Genomic DNA, 16,170 nt, shown 5'->3' with positions numbered 1-16,170 from the left:
TATGTTTCTCATCCACTTTGTTTCTCTTTCTCTGAACTCTGTTCACTGAGCTCCACTGAATTGCTGATCTGTCATCAACAAAGTTCTAATCTAACTCCATTTCTCACATTAAGTTGCATGCCCTCATTATTTTTTTTAGCAATAAATCCATGTCAAACAAGACTAACAGCTTTAATAATGTTTCAAAAATTAAACAAGTATTTTATAACATTGGAACCTGTAAGTCACATAAAAGAAGCTGATTAATGTCATTTCATACGTTTTCCAAAATCCTAAGTCCACAGCTCTTTGACTAGGAGAATTATCTCTTCCAACTCTTCCTCCTGCCCTTGCCCCCTGCTCTAGATGTCTGCATCCAGTACCAGCAAAGATACACGATCTCTTTCTAAAATTCCTTAGCTGTTCTGGAAAGAAGAGAAGGCTGATACTAAAGATAAGCTATGTGCCTTATTTTACAATTCACAGCAAACCTAAAAGCAAAGAAGAGGTATCTGTTCTTGGGGTTGATTTTTTTGTGCTAGAACTCACAAAATATGGCTCTTTCTAAGGCGCTTTTGGTTAATGGTGAGGAAATGAAGTGGGAGACAATAAAGAAATGGCAAATATTGGAGAGAAATTGCTTACATCCCCCACAAAGATGGTCCATGTGAGGGGCTGGAGCGATAGCGCAGCGGGTAGGGTGTTTGCTTGCACGTGGCCGACCCAGGTTCGATTCCCAGCATCCATTATGGTCCCTCAAGCACCCCCACAAGTACCTGAGTGCAGAGCAAGGAGTAACCCCTGTACATTGTTGGGTGTGAACAAAAAGCCAAAAAAAAAAAAAAACAAAGATGGTCCATGTGAAACTTTCTCCTGACTAAAGCACTCAGCTTTTCTTTCTGTCATGCTTCAAAACAGGTGTGTTTAGGGGGGAATAAAGGGGTTGGTGGGAGGGATACTGGGAACACTGGTGGTGGAGAATGGGTACTCGACATTGTATGACTGAAATGTAATTATAAAAGTTTTTAAGTCTGTAACTGTGTCTCATGGTGATTCATACATATATATTTAAAGGAAATATATATTTCTTTATATATATAAAGAAATGAGAAAACACACACAAAAAATAAAAAAAAAACCAAGACTGACTTGGAAAAAAAAAAGAAGTGGTGTGTTTAATAACAATGCTAATAAGAAATAATGATAACAAATGATCCTTCACGGGTGTTCAAAGTCCAAGATGCACTCTTGGAATTGGCATTAAAAGCACAACACAGAGGACAGAAAAATGGCCCAAAGAGGGCTTGGTGCATGTGGGGATCCTGGGATTTGGATCTGAAGCATCATGGGGCGTGGGGGGTGGTGATGTCCAAGGAGAGAAGTTATCTGAGTTCCCACGGGTGTGGCACCCAAAACAGCACACAGAGATAGCGTCTGGAGGCTTGCTATTGCAATCAATGCACATTTTTCAGTGCTCACAGGTCAGCTTCTGTTAAAGCGCTTCCTTGCACTTTTGTCTTTATGTAGGACAACTTGAAGGTACACAAAAATACTTCGGTTTACCCATCACCCACCTTTGGCAAGCCTAACGTTTATTTTGTCAGTCTTGTTTCACCTTTTGATTTTCCCCTCTTGGTCAGGAGAAGAAAAAAAAAATTGAAAGCAAATATTAAAGCATGAGCGCAGGTTACTTGTGAATTTGTCAGAAAGGAGCTTGAAAATCACCCTGCAACCAGATCAGTCATTGCAGAATGAATCCCCGAATCCCCCCCTCCCCCCAAGACAAAGAGAAGGAAAAAGGAGAGAACTCTCCCTTGATGGGACAGGTTGCCACCGAGGCACTCTAGCTGTTAGGACGCTGGGGACTACTAGGCTCGAGCGCTTCGCTCGCCTCCTCCAGGGAGGCGGCGGGTGCTGGGGACGCAGAAGCCCAGGGACCGAGCGCGACGCATTCCAGCGCAGCGGCCCCGCGAGGCATGCGCAATGCAGACCCCCGGCCCCCCTCCTCCCCCCCGCACTCCAACACCCCCAGCGTTGCTAAGGCAGATCCGGGCGCAGGGGCCGGGAACAACCAATCCGAGCGCTCCAAAGCACCGGCCCGCTTAGCCAATCCCGACTCGAGAAGGAAGCCGCCCCCTCCCTCCCGACAGCTGGCCCAGCCCCGTCCTCCAATCAGAGCGCCGCCTGCTTTGGGCGGACTTTTCAAACCTGCGGAAAACAAAACAAATCGGGGGACCTTTAACTGGGCGAGGCGGCCGGACGGTGTCCTTCCGCCGCCTCTCCGCTTATCACGCCCTTCTCCTTTCCCCGGACCGGATCAAATCTCGGCTACCCCCACAGCGGGACGTCCCCGAGCCCACCCTCCGGCACCGAAAGGAAGGAGCGACTGGCAAGAAAAAAAAAAAAAAAGCGAAGGCGCCTGGAGGAGTTCGCCTTGAGATTCCGGTTTCAGGGCAGGGACTCCTTTTCGGCGCGTCGCGCAGCCGCGGATCCCTCCGCGCCCAGTCACGTGCCCCGCCCCTTCGGGGGCGTCGGAAACGCAAAACAAAAACAAGGGGCTGTGCGGGCGGCGGCGGCGGCGGCTGCGGGGCCGGGCGGGCGCGGGGCAGGGGGCGGCGCGGGGCTCCGGCCGCCGGGGGCAGCGGGATGCAGCCGGGACAGTGAGAGCCGGGCGGATGCTGGGCCGGGGGCGCCGCTGAGGCCCCATCCCGCCGGCTCGGGACCGCGGCGCATCGGGCACGGTGAGTCCGGGAGGGGACGACCCCCAGTCCCTGCCCCCCGCATCCCGGGCGGGGGTCTCACGGCTTCCAGGGATGCGATGGGCTCCAGAATGTGCAGTCCGGGGGTGGAGTGGAGTGGGTTGGGGCAGGGGAGAGTGTGTCCCGCGGTGGACGGGGTGGGCTTCTGCCCTCCGAGGGTGGGGGGGGGGGGCGCCGGAGAGACGCTGGACCACTCTGCTCTGTTGGCCCCTCGCCCCCCGGTTTGCTCGCGGGGTCCGGGGGTCGCTCCCCGGGATTGCTCGCCGCCGAGCTGCTGCTTGCAGCGGTGCGGACCCCGCCGTCGGGGCGCACTAAGTGTCGCCCACCGCGGGTGACACCCCCCCCTTCGCCACCCCTCGGCTCTGTCCCTCCGGGTGGGGGGTGTCGAGGCGTAGATGGAAGGCTGGGGAGGTGCTGGGGGACACAGGGCTGCCGCTGCGAGAGGGGCTTCGGGGGGCGGGGCTCCCGGGAGTCCCCTCCCCTCCCCCCGGCTCCTTTGTTCGGTCGCGAGACTTGCCCTGCGCTCCCCCTATTGTGCAAAAGCCCCTGCCCTCCCCGCCCCTCCCCTCCTCCTCCGCTGCTGGGGGTGGGGGGGTGCTGCTCCGGAGACCCCCGACCCCCGCGACCCTGCGGGTTGCCACTTGCCCGCGGCGGCCCCTCCCCCTGCCACACCTCCCGGGACCCCCCACCCCCCCCCACCCCAGGGTGACCGTGCGTTGGGGGCTTGTCGCTGCAGATGAAGGGTCTGGGGCCCGAGTGCTTGGCGGGGGCCGAAGACGTGCAGCTCCTGGGCGTGCTGAGCCTGTACCTGGAGCAGGAGCAGAGGTTCCAGCCCAGAGAGAAGGGACTGAGTCTCATCGAGGCCACCCCGGAGGTACGCGACCCCCCGGGAAGGGACGCTTCTTGGCCGGCGGCGGGGATGCCCGGGGGCCTGGGCGGGGGTCCAGGGTGGGGGGACCGGCACGACGGGTTTTCCAAGTGGCCTTCACCAGATGAGGCTGCTCTGGTTCTTCTTCTTAAGACAGAAATCGGTGTGTCTTCCTGGAGATTAATTTTCATCCTGGGTCTTACCCCACCCCCATCCCCCCCCTTTTTTTTTTTTTAAGCAAGAATGAGTGATATTAACTTTTTTTTTTTTTAAATGCAGCCTCCCCACCCACACCGTCGTCTTCACTTTGTTGGGTGGGAGGGAATTGAGCCGTTTATTTGTGGAAATCGCCTTCGCGATGAAATATTGATAGTAGGTTCTTGAATGTTTGTTTTTAAAGAAAAACCTACAAGGAAGCCTTTATTTCCGTTAAAATGGGCTTAGTATTTACTCTAACTCTCTGGAAGTGCCTTAACAGTTCACTTTAGTTCTTGAAGCTCTTTTTTTTTTCTTTCATTTTTGAAGTTCATTGCTGAAGCTCTTTCATAATGTGTATTTTTAAACAAACGGGTGTTTGCATATTTTTTTTTGTCAGTGTCTAGCTTTAGTTAAATGATATCACTCTTTTTTCCCCCATATTCTTAGAAAGGTTGGGGAAAATGATTTGGATCTACATATTATCTTTCTGTTCTGTGAAAATCATAAACTGGTTCTTGGTTTTTGTTTCAGAATGATAACACTTTGTGTCCAAGATTGAGAAATGCCAAAGTAGAAGATTTAAGAAGTTTGACCAACTTTTTTGGATCTTGCACTGAAACTTTTGTCCTGGCTGTTAATATTTTAGACAGATTCTTGGCGCTAATGAAGGTAGTTATTAATTTTTAGAAATTTATTTTTATTATTCTGTTCCTATTGTCTAGTACAATGTGTAGACACAGTGATTCAGTGAATCTTTGGGAAACGAATCTAATAATGTCAGTTACATGAACATTATAAATGGACTTATGCTCTTTAGAGCCAAACTATTGACAAAATGAAGCGTACTGTATCTTAAATTAGGTTTTTCTGCTGGTTGCATATTTCTTATCTCCTTGAGGATGTGACAAAATGAATCAACTTACTGCTTTTTAAAGATTATTTTCTGTATAGTTTATCCAGTTCTCAGAACTAGGATTTTCATATCTTAATCTCCTGTCAGGTGCCTTTTGCAGCCGGGGTGTTTTTAATACTGAAACAGGACAATGGAAGTATAGTGATATTAAAGGTGACTTACTGCCTTCCCTCTGAGGAGTCTTTTCAGAGCCGGAAGCTGCTGTCTTACCAACAATTACAAGCAACTGTTAGAAAAATATGGTGATTCTGCCGCCAATAGGATTGCGTTCAGCTGCTGGGTCAGTTTTCAGGGCCTGAGAAAGGAAAGGGCAACCATCTGTCGGGGCAGCTTCTGCATATGCTCCACTTTGCCTAAACCCTGCAGTATTTCTCTAGGGCAGATTTGCATAAAATGGGGTGGTTTTTTTTTAAGATGAAAAGATAAGAATTAGGACATATTTTTATGTCCAAAGTAGTGGGATTTTTTTTTTTTTTTTGGTTTGGGAAAGCTTAATTTACTTGGGAGGGAACTCAGTTTGATAAATTTCATAAATTTGAAATAACAAAAAGTAATGTTCTTGTTACAAACCTAGCATTTGAATGAACCTTTAAATGGATTAAATGCTTAAAACGACTTTTTAGCAAGGGAGATTGAGTTGATTTAAAATGTGGGGAGAAAAAAAAAAGTAAAATTATAAGGACAGGGACAGAGAAGTAGCTTAGTTGTGGTTTCTTTTTCTTTTCTGAATTTTGTGGGGGTGGGGCCGCACCTGGCCATCTCCTGAGCTGCTCCTGGCTCTGTGCCCAGGGGTTGCTACTCGCGGTGCTTAGAGCCTATGCAGTGCCAAAAATCAAGTCCAGGAGTCCTGTATTCAAACCTGCGTTCAGTCTAGTGAGTTCCTCTCTTTGGTCTTAGTTAATAATGTTTTAATAGGCAGGGCAGGGCCAGGGAAGCAGTATAGAGGTCAAGGCCCCGGACCCAGGCTTGTTCCCCATTGTGTGGCCTCCTGGGTATTGCCAGAAGTAGCTCTGAAGGCTCTTTGAACCCTGCTGTGATGACCCTGTGGTTCCCGGCACCACTAGCCCTTAACTGCCCTTGGGCCCTTGCGCTGACCCCTAGCTTGGCACTCCAGCGGGTGAGGACGTGGAGCCCTGGGCATCACTTGGGAGGGTCTCCTCCCCCCTCCCCCCCACCCCACTAAAAGACCATGGGCATGATTACAATATTTATTTTGAGTTGGAATGTACCTAGAGGTGCTGGGGACGGGCCCTAGTTGTGCTCGAACCCAGGGCTTAGAGACTGTTCTTCTCTTGAACCTTACGGTATCCCTAAAAATGTGTGCTTGGCTAAGCGGAAGTGACAAACGTTAGAAGCTTCTTGTTCTTTGGTTTTTCAGGTGAAACCTAAACATTTATCTTGCATTGGAGTCTGTTGCTTTTTGCTGGCTGCTAGAATAGTTGAAGAAGAATGCAATATTCCTTCTACTCATGATATAATCCGGATTAGTCAATGTAAATGTACCGCTTCTGACATAAAACGGATGGAAAAGATAATTTCAGAAAAATTGCACTATGAATTGGAAGCTACTACTGCCTTAAACTTTTTGCACTTATACCATACTATTGTATTTTGTCATACTTCAGAAAGGTAAGTAGAATTAAAATTTTAATTTTTGTAATTTAGCTGTCTAACAGTAAATAGAATTAAAATTTATATTTATTCCTTCCAAACTTTGAAATAAGATTTTTAATGTCAGGTTCTTAAAATCACTTAAATCTTTAGAAGTTTAAAAAAGCATTGTTTTGTTTTTCTCCTCATTGTACAGGAAAGAAATTCTGAGCCTTGATAAACTAGAAGCTCAACTGAAAGCTTGCAACTGCCGACTTACCTTTTCAAAAGCAAAAGTACGTTGATTTCTTGCTTACGTATGTTTTCCGATGTCTTATAGAATTACAAAAAATAATTTTTTCTTTCCTTTTTTTTTTTAAGCCATCTGTTTTAGCTTTGTGCCTTCTCAGTTTGGAAGTAGAAACTTTGAAATGCATTGAATTATTGGAAATTCTCCTGCTTGTTCAAAAACATTCCAAGGTAAATGTTTCATTACCCCTGACCCCTTAAGATTTAAATTGGAAGGGTGCCTGGTCACTTAGTTTAACTTCTTCCGCAGTCAGATGTCTCTTAAGTATTTCTGTGGTAATATATCGTCTACATTATATCGTTCCAAAGTGCTTCCTGGGTGGTAAATATACTAATCACATCCCAACATCAACTCTGTTCTTCTTTTTAAATTCCTTAGGCCAACTCAAAAAGTTTTTGCAGTCTTGGGAAAAACCAAACTAACTATGGTGTTTTTTCTTAAAATAGTAGTATCACTGGAGAAATAGGGAACTCATAGCATGAGGTGTATTCTGTTGTTTCATTTCTCAGTGCCAGATAACATTGATCATGGGGATGGCTTCATGTTTGTTAGCGGAGAGTGAGGGTAGACTTAACGAGTTCTGTGCCTGGACTTTAGCAGGACCAAAAGAACACGTGCGGAACCACGGCTTATGGCCAGAAGGTTGGTGGCTTAGTTTTTGACTGAGACTTTAGAATATGTAGACAATAGTCCTTAGCAGGAGTAAGGATGTTAAGCTGAAGTAGTGGCTTTGGAAGCCAGGATTGGAAATGGAGTAAGGAACCACAGCGACCAAGATTCCAGTCTAACAGTGGAGAAAATATTAGCACAGCTATTAGAGAAATTTTGTGAGAGGCTTAATTTGTGAATAAAGAAATAAAATTTTCGGCACATTGTATACTTTGTAGGGAGGTAAGTATCTAGCAGACATTGGCAGTCTGGAATAAAAACTCAATAAGTATAGGGGGGCTGGAGAGATAGCACAGCGAGTAGGGTGTTTACCTTGCATGAGACCAACCCGGGTTTGATTCCCAGCATCCCATATGGTCCCCTGAGCACCGCCAGGAGTAACTCCTGAGTGCAGAGCCAGGAGTAACGAGCATCGCCAGTTGTGACCCAAAAAGCAAAAAAAAAAACAAAACAAAACAAATAACTCAATAAGTATAGATGAAGATTAGATTTGAAATTGCTAAAACAGTTGTTAGGGAGGGCAGAGAAATGGAACAGGGATTAAGTTTTCTGTCCTGCTTTGAATTCCCATTTGAATCCCTGGCAGCACTTACTGTCCCCCAGACAATGCCAGGAGTCACCTGTGAGCCCAGAGCCAGGAGTAGTCCCTGAGCTTGGCCAAGGATGGCTTTTGAACAACAAGAAAAACATCAGAAAGTTGCAGGGTTGTTGTTGTTACTATTATTATTATTATTGCTAAACCCACCAGTGCTCAGGGCTTACTCCTGGTGGGGTCTGGGGACCATTTGGGGTGCTAGAGATTGAACCCAGGTCAGCGTGTGCAAGGCAAATGTCCTATTGGCTCTACTATCACTGTGCCCTTGTAGTTTGCTCAGGGATGAATTGAAACTGGGTTTTAGCTGTGGTGATTTCCCCATTAGGGGCCCAGTGAGGTCCAGTAGACAAGTTCGAACATTCTCCAGTTAGAGATTCTAAGGAGGTGGTCATGAGTTAAATTTAGAGGAGAGCCCAATATAATGATAGTTGAAGGAGGTGATTGGGAACTGTGGAGATGGCATCTGATTTAGAGAGAAGTACTAAAATTCAAGTCGTTAAGGGGGTTAAGAGTAGGATTAGGTAGAAATAGGTCAGGATGACATGAGAACCAGTGACGAAAGTGTAAGTAATTTTAAATTGTGGGTTTTCGCGATGACTGACCATGCTCAGGGGTCACTCCCAGTGCCATTGGTGGAACCAACTGGTGTGCTGGGGCTTGAACTTGGGTGTCTTATTTGTGAGACATTCATTCCCACATAGGTTATCTCTCGGGGCAAGATAATTAGTTTTTAACCACAAATGTATTTCAGTCTAAGCATTTTATAATAAAGCTACCTGGGAACATCTGAAAATTGATTGCTTGTAATAAATTTTAAATGTTCCTTAGGGGTGGAAGAATTACGCTTTCCCCTTTTCTTTTCAGGGGAAATTGTTCTTCAGGTTCTAAACATCTCCATTGATGTATGTTTGGTATCTTGATGTAAATCTAGGTTTTAACAAACCAAACAGTGCTATGCTAGGGAAACCTACAATAAACTATTTTGTATTGAGACTGTTGAAGAATATACTGGCTAATTGATTTATTAACAAATTAGAGTTATTAGGTCAACATGTTTTCTTTAAAATACATAGTAAAATCACCTAGGGAACCTCAAAATGTTTTGAAGTCCAGATAACATACCAGTTAAAAAGGGGTGGGGAGCTTAGGGGTTAAGCATAGGGTTGCACATAACTGAATCCTGTTTGATCTCCAGTGCTCAGTCAGGAGTAAGCTCTGAGCGCAGTCAGGTGTGGCCCAAAACCCAAGCAATAAAATTAAAAGTAATTTTTTAATGGGGTGTTGCCCTAGTGGTGCTTGGGGGCCTGGGGCTGTTTCTGGTGATACTAGGCCCAGCGGAGACAGTTCCGTTTTCTGTCCAGTGATCTGGTGACACGGCGGTGCTTGAGTCCAGTGTTGCAGGGGGCCTTCAAGGCCACCCACAGAGCAGCATCTCCCGGTCCTAGGTGGGCACGGGCCTGCGTGGACCTGGGCATGGAACTTGGGGCCTTGCGTGCACACGTCACAGGTCTCAGTCTCTCTCTTGAGGGTCTCTTGGGTGACTCCAAGACGTGTAGCCTGGCTTGAGAATGACTTTAATAACCTCTTCAATTAAAAATGTTTTTCAGGTTAGTGACACCGAATTCATTTACTGGAGGGAATTAGTTTCAAAATGCCTGGTGGAATACTCTTCTCCTGAATGTTGCAAACCGGATCACAAGAAGTTGGTGTGGATTGTTTCACGGCGCACAGCCCAGAACCTGCACAACAGCTACTATAGTGTCCCTGAGCTGCCCACGATTCCGGAGGGGAGTCGGTTTGACGAGAGCGAAAGGTAAGGAGGTTCCTCAGCGGGTCTGGACTCGGCCCAGGCCGAGCAGCTGATTGAACGCTCAGCACGGGGTCACGGAGACCACTCGGGTTCAGAGGAAACCTGCTCTCTACTGGGGTCATTTCTGCACGTACTAAAACGAAGCAGACGTAGTTTTATTGAAGATTGGCAATATTGAGAAGTACACCCTCTCCCTGACTTTTTAAAATAAAAAACATTTCAAAGCAGTTCTGTCATCTAGAGTTGCAGAATGGCTGACTGGACTGGGATCCCGGCTTTGTGTGCAGGATCCCCGGGTTTTGGTCCCCAGTCCCAGGCTGGTCCCAAACAAGACAACACTGAGCTGCCACGCAGTAATCCCCAGGACTCCTCATCGGAATTTTGTTCCTTTTGACCTTGACTCCCCACCACCACCGTGGCCCTCTGCAGCCACCAGCCTCTTACCTATATCTGAGTTCGTTGTGTGTGTGTTTTCTTAAAGTGTACATGTCTATGAGATAAAATATTTGTCTCTGACTTGCTTAACTCTCCCCTTTAAAAAATAATAGTTTCACATCTCCCTTGCTCTTTGAAATAGTTTAGTTAAAAAAAAAAACCAACGAAATTAAAAAAAAAAATAAAGCCTGAAAAAACATTCTGGATTTTTAAATATTAGTATGAATTCCTACTATCATATTTTGGAAAGAGGTGAAATCGCCTGGAAAATATAGGGAAGTGCCAACACTAACATGGCAGACTTTTATAGATGACAGCACAGCGGGTAGGCGGCCGACCCAGGTTCGATTCTTCTGCCCCTCTCGGAGAGTCTGGGAAGCTCCCCGTGGCGTATTTGAAATGCCAAAAACAGTAACGAGTCTCACAGTGGAGTCGTTACTGGTGCCCGCTCGAGCAAATCGGACAACGGGAGAACAGTGCTACTGAGCTACAGTTAGTTTCACTAAATGCTGTTGTCTTTTGCTTTGGGCTGTGCTGAGGAGACCATATGTGGTACTGGCGGTCAAACCCAAGTCCACCCGTTAAGTGCAATACATAATGAGGGGCCAGAGATTGAGTGCCACGGGTAATGTGTTTGCCTTGCGTGTAGCTGACCCAGTTTTGCTTCATGGCACCACATCGATAGATGTTGCCCAAAACCCAAATGTGGGTGTGGGTGTGGGTGTGGGTGATGGAAAAAAGAAAAATCTTAAAAGATGTGTTGTCCTTTATCTGCGTTTATTGGATTTAAAATACAGTTCTACAATAAGTTTTATGAGAGTTAATAATTGGTATCCAATAACGGTAGTTTGGCAAATAGAAAATCATTTAAGCCTCCAGAAAAACCTATATTTTCTAATGCAGTTAACAGTCAAATTTAGCAAGTTTTTGTTTTTTGTTTGAGGATGATCCCCAGCTGTGCCCACAGGGTTTACTCCTGGCTCTGAGCTCAGGGGTCACTCACTTCCCGTGAACTTGGGGCCAGGAGAGACTCCTACCTGGTCTCTGGCCCCAACTCTAGGAAGTCTTTATTTTATTTTTTATTTTTTTACTTCTATTTTTATTTATTTATTTATTTTTTGCTTTTTGGTTCACACCCAGCGATGCTCAGGGGTTACTCCTGGTTCATGCACTCAGGAACTACTGGCCGTGCTCAGGGGACCATATGGGGTGCTGGGGATCGAACTCGGGTCGGGCCGCGTGCAAGGCAAACGCCCTACCCGCTGTGCTATCACTCCAGCCCCTATTTTTTATTTTTAAGTACTGGAGGAATACTGCTATTTAGTTCAGCCATTGATTAAGCTGATTGATTGGGCATGAACTCCACTCTAGGAAGTCTTTAGAGTTAAATTTTGACTCTCCAAACCTTAAATTTTGGAATACGAAATTCCTGAGACTTGAGTTTTAATTTAACGGTTTTATTTTGTCTGTAAAATAAGTGTTCTGAGTAATGGGATCATCTTACTTGTCTTCTTCCTTCCAGCGAGGACTCCTGTGAAGATATGAGCTGTGGCGAGGAGAGTCTCAGCAGTTCTCCTCCCAGCGATCAAGACTGTGCATTTTTTTTCAACTTTAAAGTGTCGCAGACTCTCTGTTTTCCATCCTAGGAACCTCGAGGTTCGGTGTCAGGACTTCAATTGTGTGTGCAGGTTTCAAAGCAATAAATGGGCGAGTAGTTTTCTGGTCCAGCCTCACCTAGGCAGGAGTTGTATAGACTGGAAAACCTACCTTCTATTTATTATTCAGATCAAATCTGGCCTATTTTCATATTTAATCCTAAGCCATCAAATGGGTTAGTGCCTCTTGAACAGGACTTTAGACATTGGCACTTTATTTTTCTCGCTGATCTTTAGCTATTTGGGGGAGGAGGGAAGGTACCAGTCTCTTCAATTTACTACTTTTCAAGAAGATTTTTAAAGATGAATAGTGTAACTTAACTTTTTATAAAGCCTCCAGTGTCTTTCTTTAAAAAGATTGGGAGTTACGTGTAAGTGCTTCCTTTCCCCACGCAGGGACTTCAGATAATCCTTTGGTGGTTATCTTCACTCATCCTCCTCCTATTCTCAGAACAGAGAAGATACTCTTAAATGTCAGACATCTTTTCTATGATCGATGTACTGTCTGACGCAACTCTGCAAACAGGAATTTTAATAGTGACATTTCTGTGAGTTTTAATTGAAGTCTCTGCTGAAGCAGAAATAATAAAACAGGCTAGCGTTGTTAGGCATTTGCGTTCTTTAGTGTGTGAGTATTGTCTGTCCATAGGATTCTTTTCATGTTACTGAAACAATCCATAATCTGCTAGTTTTGCATGCACCTGTATGAATGCAGTGCAGGAAGATAGAACTAGGTAACTATGGAATTGATAAATGTTGATCTAGTAGCACATCTTATATTCAATTTTCTTCTATTAAATGTCTGCATGGTTGGGTTATCTTTTACTTCCTTTGTAAGTCACATTTCAAAAATGATGGAGTTTAGAATATGGGTGCCAAGAATGAATCTGAAATTTTAAAGAAAACCTAAGTGTTGGTAGAATTATAGTTTTAAGCCTATCTCTGTGGTGGAATAGCCAGAAATTAGGGGTTATAAGCTCTGTACACATGAGATTTTGTACAGAGAACTTTTTTAACTTTATAAAATGTATATGAAAATGTAAATTTTTAAAAATGTACATAAAAAATACAGTATTTTTTTACTTTGTGTGATAGTCTAGTCATTGCATGTAAATATAATTTATTGTGTATTCTGTATGATACATTAATGACTTACGTTTTTAAAAACTGGTAAGTCGCACCTGTTGGATGTTTTCTGACGTGAATTTTTTTGGTGTAATAATTGAACTCAATAAAAATATTAATGAATCATACTCCTTATTTGCAACTGCATCTCGATTTTTTTTTTTGTAAAAAAGGGCAAATTCCTGGTTGATTTGCCTTAAAATTGTGAGTCTGTGCTACCCTACATCTGATAGTGTGATTGTCGTGGTACTGCTGGTGTCACAAGTGTGCTTTCTGGCACACCACTAGGTGTGTGACCAAGTGTGCAAGAACTGCATCCAAAAGTGCAACCCCTGACACAACAAAAGGGAAGGGAAGGGTGGCGGGAGGGATACTGGGAACATTGGTGGTGGAGAAGTTCTATCTCACTGTGTTTTATTAAATTTTTAAAATAAAAAAAAGGAAGGGAAGGGGGGAAGAAAGACAAAGTGCTTATTGTGTTTCAGTGGAAGACTTGACGTGACGAGTCCCTCCAGATAATTTCTGTCTCTGGTTACCAGTAGTCCTCTAGGTAATATTTCCTCACCAGAGTTTGGCTCTTACCTTTGGAGATACTGAAAGCAAATCTGTTATTTGAGAATTGACCTCTCTCTGGGTTGGACTCATTAGACAAAGGAGTGATCTATTAACCTGAATGCCTATTAATTTATAGAGAAAAGCAAGAGGAATCAGGTGACCAAATACTCAGGTTGGCAGGTCACCACAATCTTTCCCTGCACACAAGCCAACTTCTAACTTGGTTGCCTGGTGAATAAAATACTGGCATAGCTGCGCCCAGATGTTACCCCCCTCAATTTGTTGTGTGTGTGTGTACAAACATGAATTCCGAGTCTGCTTTATAATGTGGACATGTAGATCTTTGTTTCCTCTGACTGGTGAGAAAATCATATGGACTAAATGGGGTTTTCTCTGCTGGAGATAATGGTATGTTTTCCTGCCCACCTGGTGGGAAATTGCTACTTGGGATTCTTATTAAATAATTTTAGTAAGTAGAATATATTCTGCCTTCAGATTCGAATTTCTTGATACAGAGAAATTATCTGTGTCTTCAGTTCCTCAAGGATTTTGTTGAGATTCTATTTGAAGCATCGCATCCGGCAGTGCTCAGGGCTTACTCCTAATTCTGCACTCAGGGATCACTCCCGGCAGGGCTCAAGGGGTCATGTGGGGTCAGTGGAATTGAATCCAGGTAGGATGGTGCAAGGCAAATGCCCTACCCTACCAGTGTGCTCTCGCCAGACCCTTTTTCAGTTTTTACTGAAATTAGTCTAGACTTACTGAGCTCCTGATGGGTTTACACACAACTGGCTGTCCTTGTTGGAGACTTCATGAATACTAAACCTGCTCTTCCTATGTATGATCTCAGTGAATTGATAATGCGTTTTCTGAAGTTGGAAGCTAGGTGATACCCTTATCCTTGTCTATTTACTGAAAGCCACCATTGATCGATCATGTGGTTTCCTTTAAAATCTGTAGATCTAGTCTACCTCCTTTTTCTTCACTGGCCTGGTTTAGACCTTCAGAGGGTTTTAGTATCTTGGTGATTTCTCTACCTCCAAACTGACTTTGGAGTTCCTTGCTGCCTTTCAAAAAATGCAAATCTTGTCCTAAAGAGAAGCGTTCAATAGGTAACTCTTAATTAGGATACATCTGTATGCTGACATACAAGTCTCTTCCTGATCAGAGCATTGTACCTGTCTCCGGCCTTTCTTCTTACCCAGAGCTATGAAATATCCATTAAGAAAATTCTGGCAGGTATACGGAGGATGGGCTTGAGCATGTCTTGCTGATCAGCAGGACAATAGGTCAGGAGACCTGAACTGTTTAGTGGGGATGAGACACAAGCTAGAGCAAACTAGTAGGGTTAAGGGAAGGGGACAGGAATTGAGAGTTCCCTGCTCCTTTTGGCATCACTAGGAGCTTCACGTGCAAGCATGGGAATCTCATTACACTCCCTTTCCACTGTCCCCACCTTGGGCCATTCAACCAGGTGGTTTTGTCATGACAATCACAATCATGACCATCCTGTTATTCGTTGATTGCCTCGAGCAGGTCCCAGTAACGTCTCCTTTGTCCCAGCCCTGAGATTTTTTTAAAAAGTGCCATATTCAAGGCTCTTTCAGAATTAGGAGAATGAGACCCATCATTGTTACTGGTATTTGGCATATTGGGTATGCCACGGGGAGTTTGCCAGACTCTGCCCTGTGGGCAGGCTACATTCGGTAGCCTGCCAGTTTGTCTAAAGTAGGAATGAGATAATAAAATGTGATAATAACATGTTGTGCGGCTGCTAATGCGGCCGTGCGCTTCCGGGAGGTGGGTTTTGTAGTCCCTGAGTCTTGGCCGTTGATGGAATTACACGGCGCCAGGGGGCCAGTTGGTGGGTCTGACCCCTGCCTACTGGAATTTGGAGGATCTGGGTGGAGGATGCTCAGCCCCGATCCGAGTAGGCTTGGAGATCTCAGCCCCGGGACCCGCATGCCTTTGTTCCTCTGCCGGTACCTTCATGTGTGCGGAGAGTGGTCTCAGCATGGTGGTGGCTGGTTCTGGAGGTCTTCGGCTGCCGGAGTCCTGGTGGGGGCGGGGAGGGAAGTCATGACAATAACATTGAGAATTAAGTCTATGTCCCATTCATAACAGATAGGGGAAAGAAGGTGATTCCCTTGGGGCTGGGATAATAGCACAGTGGGTAGGGCATTTGCCTTGCACATGGCCAACCCAGCTTCGATCCCAGGCATCCCATAAGGTCCCCTGAGCACCGCTAGGAGTAACTCCTGAGTGCATGAGCCAGGAGTAACCCCTGAGCATTGCTGGTGTGACCCAAAAAAGAAAAAAAAGTGATTCCCACCCCTGCCTCCCTAATTATTCAGAAAAGAATTTTAAGGGATGGAAATGGAAGGGAAAGGAATGCAGGAAAGCTCTTGGATTATGGAAGAAATCTCCTAAAGAAGGATTCCCAAAGGTGATCATTTTGGTCTTGAGTTTGACCCTGGGTTTGACAGGAGATTGGATTTTTCAGATTTGGGTTTGTCATCTTCTGGGATGTGCTGTGCTTACTTTTGCTGTCTCTTCTGCTGTACATGCTGAAGTAGAATTTTCCGGGTTCACTGGCCTTCACCTGTTTGACTCTCAGGAAGTGAGAATGAAAAATACTCTGTGTCCCCTGTTCCACTCCGTTAATAGCTTAACCATAGGAGCTTTGGTGGCAGGACTCCTGCTGTTTTA

The 16,170-nt window shown here is 45.2% G+C and overlaps 1 protein-coding gene across 1 annotated transcript; it reads left to right on the top strand.

The window, feature by feature from the left end:
- The first annotated feature begins 2,556 nt into the window (after window positions 1–2,556).
- CCNG2 (cyclin G2) lies at window positions 2,557–13,032 on the top strand. The gene is made up of 8 exons (XM_056111244.1): window positions 2,557–2,720; window positions 3,475–3,612; window positions 4,336–4,473; window positions 6,096–6,346; window positions 6,525–6,603; window positions 6,689–6,787; window positions 9,489–9,694; window positions 11,649–13,032. The coding sequence occupies exons 2-8, from the start codon at window positions 3,475–3,477 to the stop codon at window positions 11,770–11,772; spliced, it is 1,035 nt and encodes a 344-aa protein (XP_055967219.1). The 5' UTR covers window positions 2,557–2,720; the 3' UTR covers window positions 11,773–13,032.
- The last annotated feature ends 3,138 nt before the right edge of the window (window positions 13,033–16,170 follow it).

This window comes from Sorex fumeus, unplaced genomic scaffold (assembly GCF_029834395.1).
Source record: "Sorex fumeus unplaced genomic scaffold, SorFum_2.1 ptg000013l, whole genome shotgun sequence".
In the NCBI taxonomy this organism is placed as follows: domain Eukaryota; kingdom Metazoa; phylum Chordata; class Mammalia; order Eulipotyphla; family Soricidae; genus Sorex; species Sorex fumeus.
The sequence above is the reverse complement of the archived record's forward strand: the minus strand, read 5'-3'. Positions and strand labels throughout refer to the sequence as shown.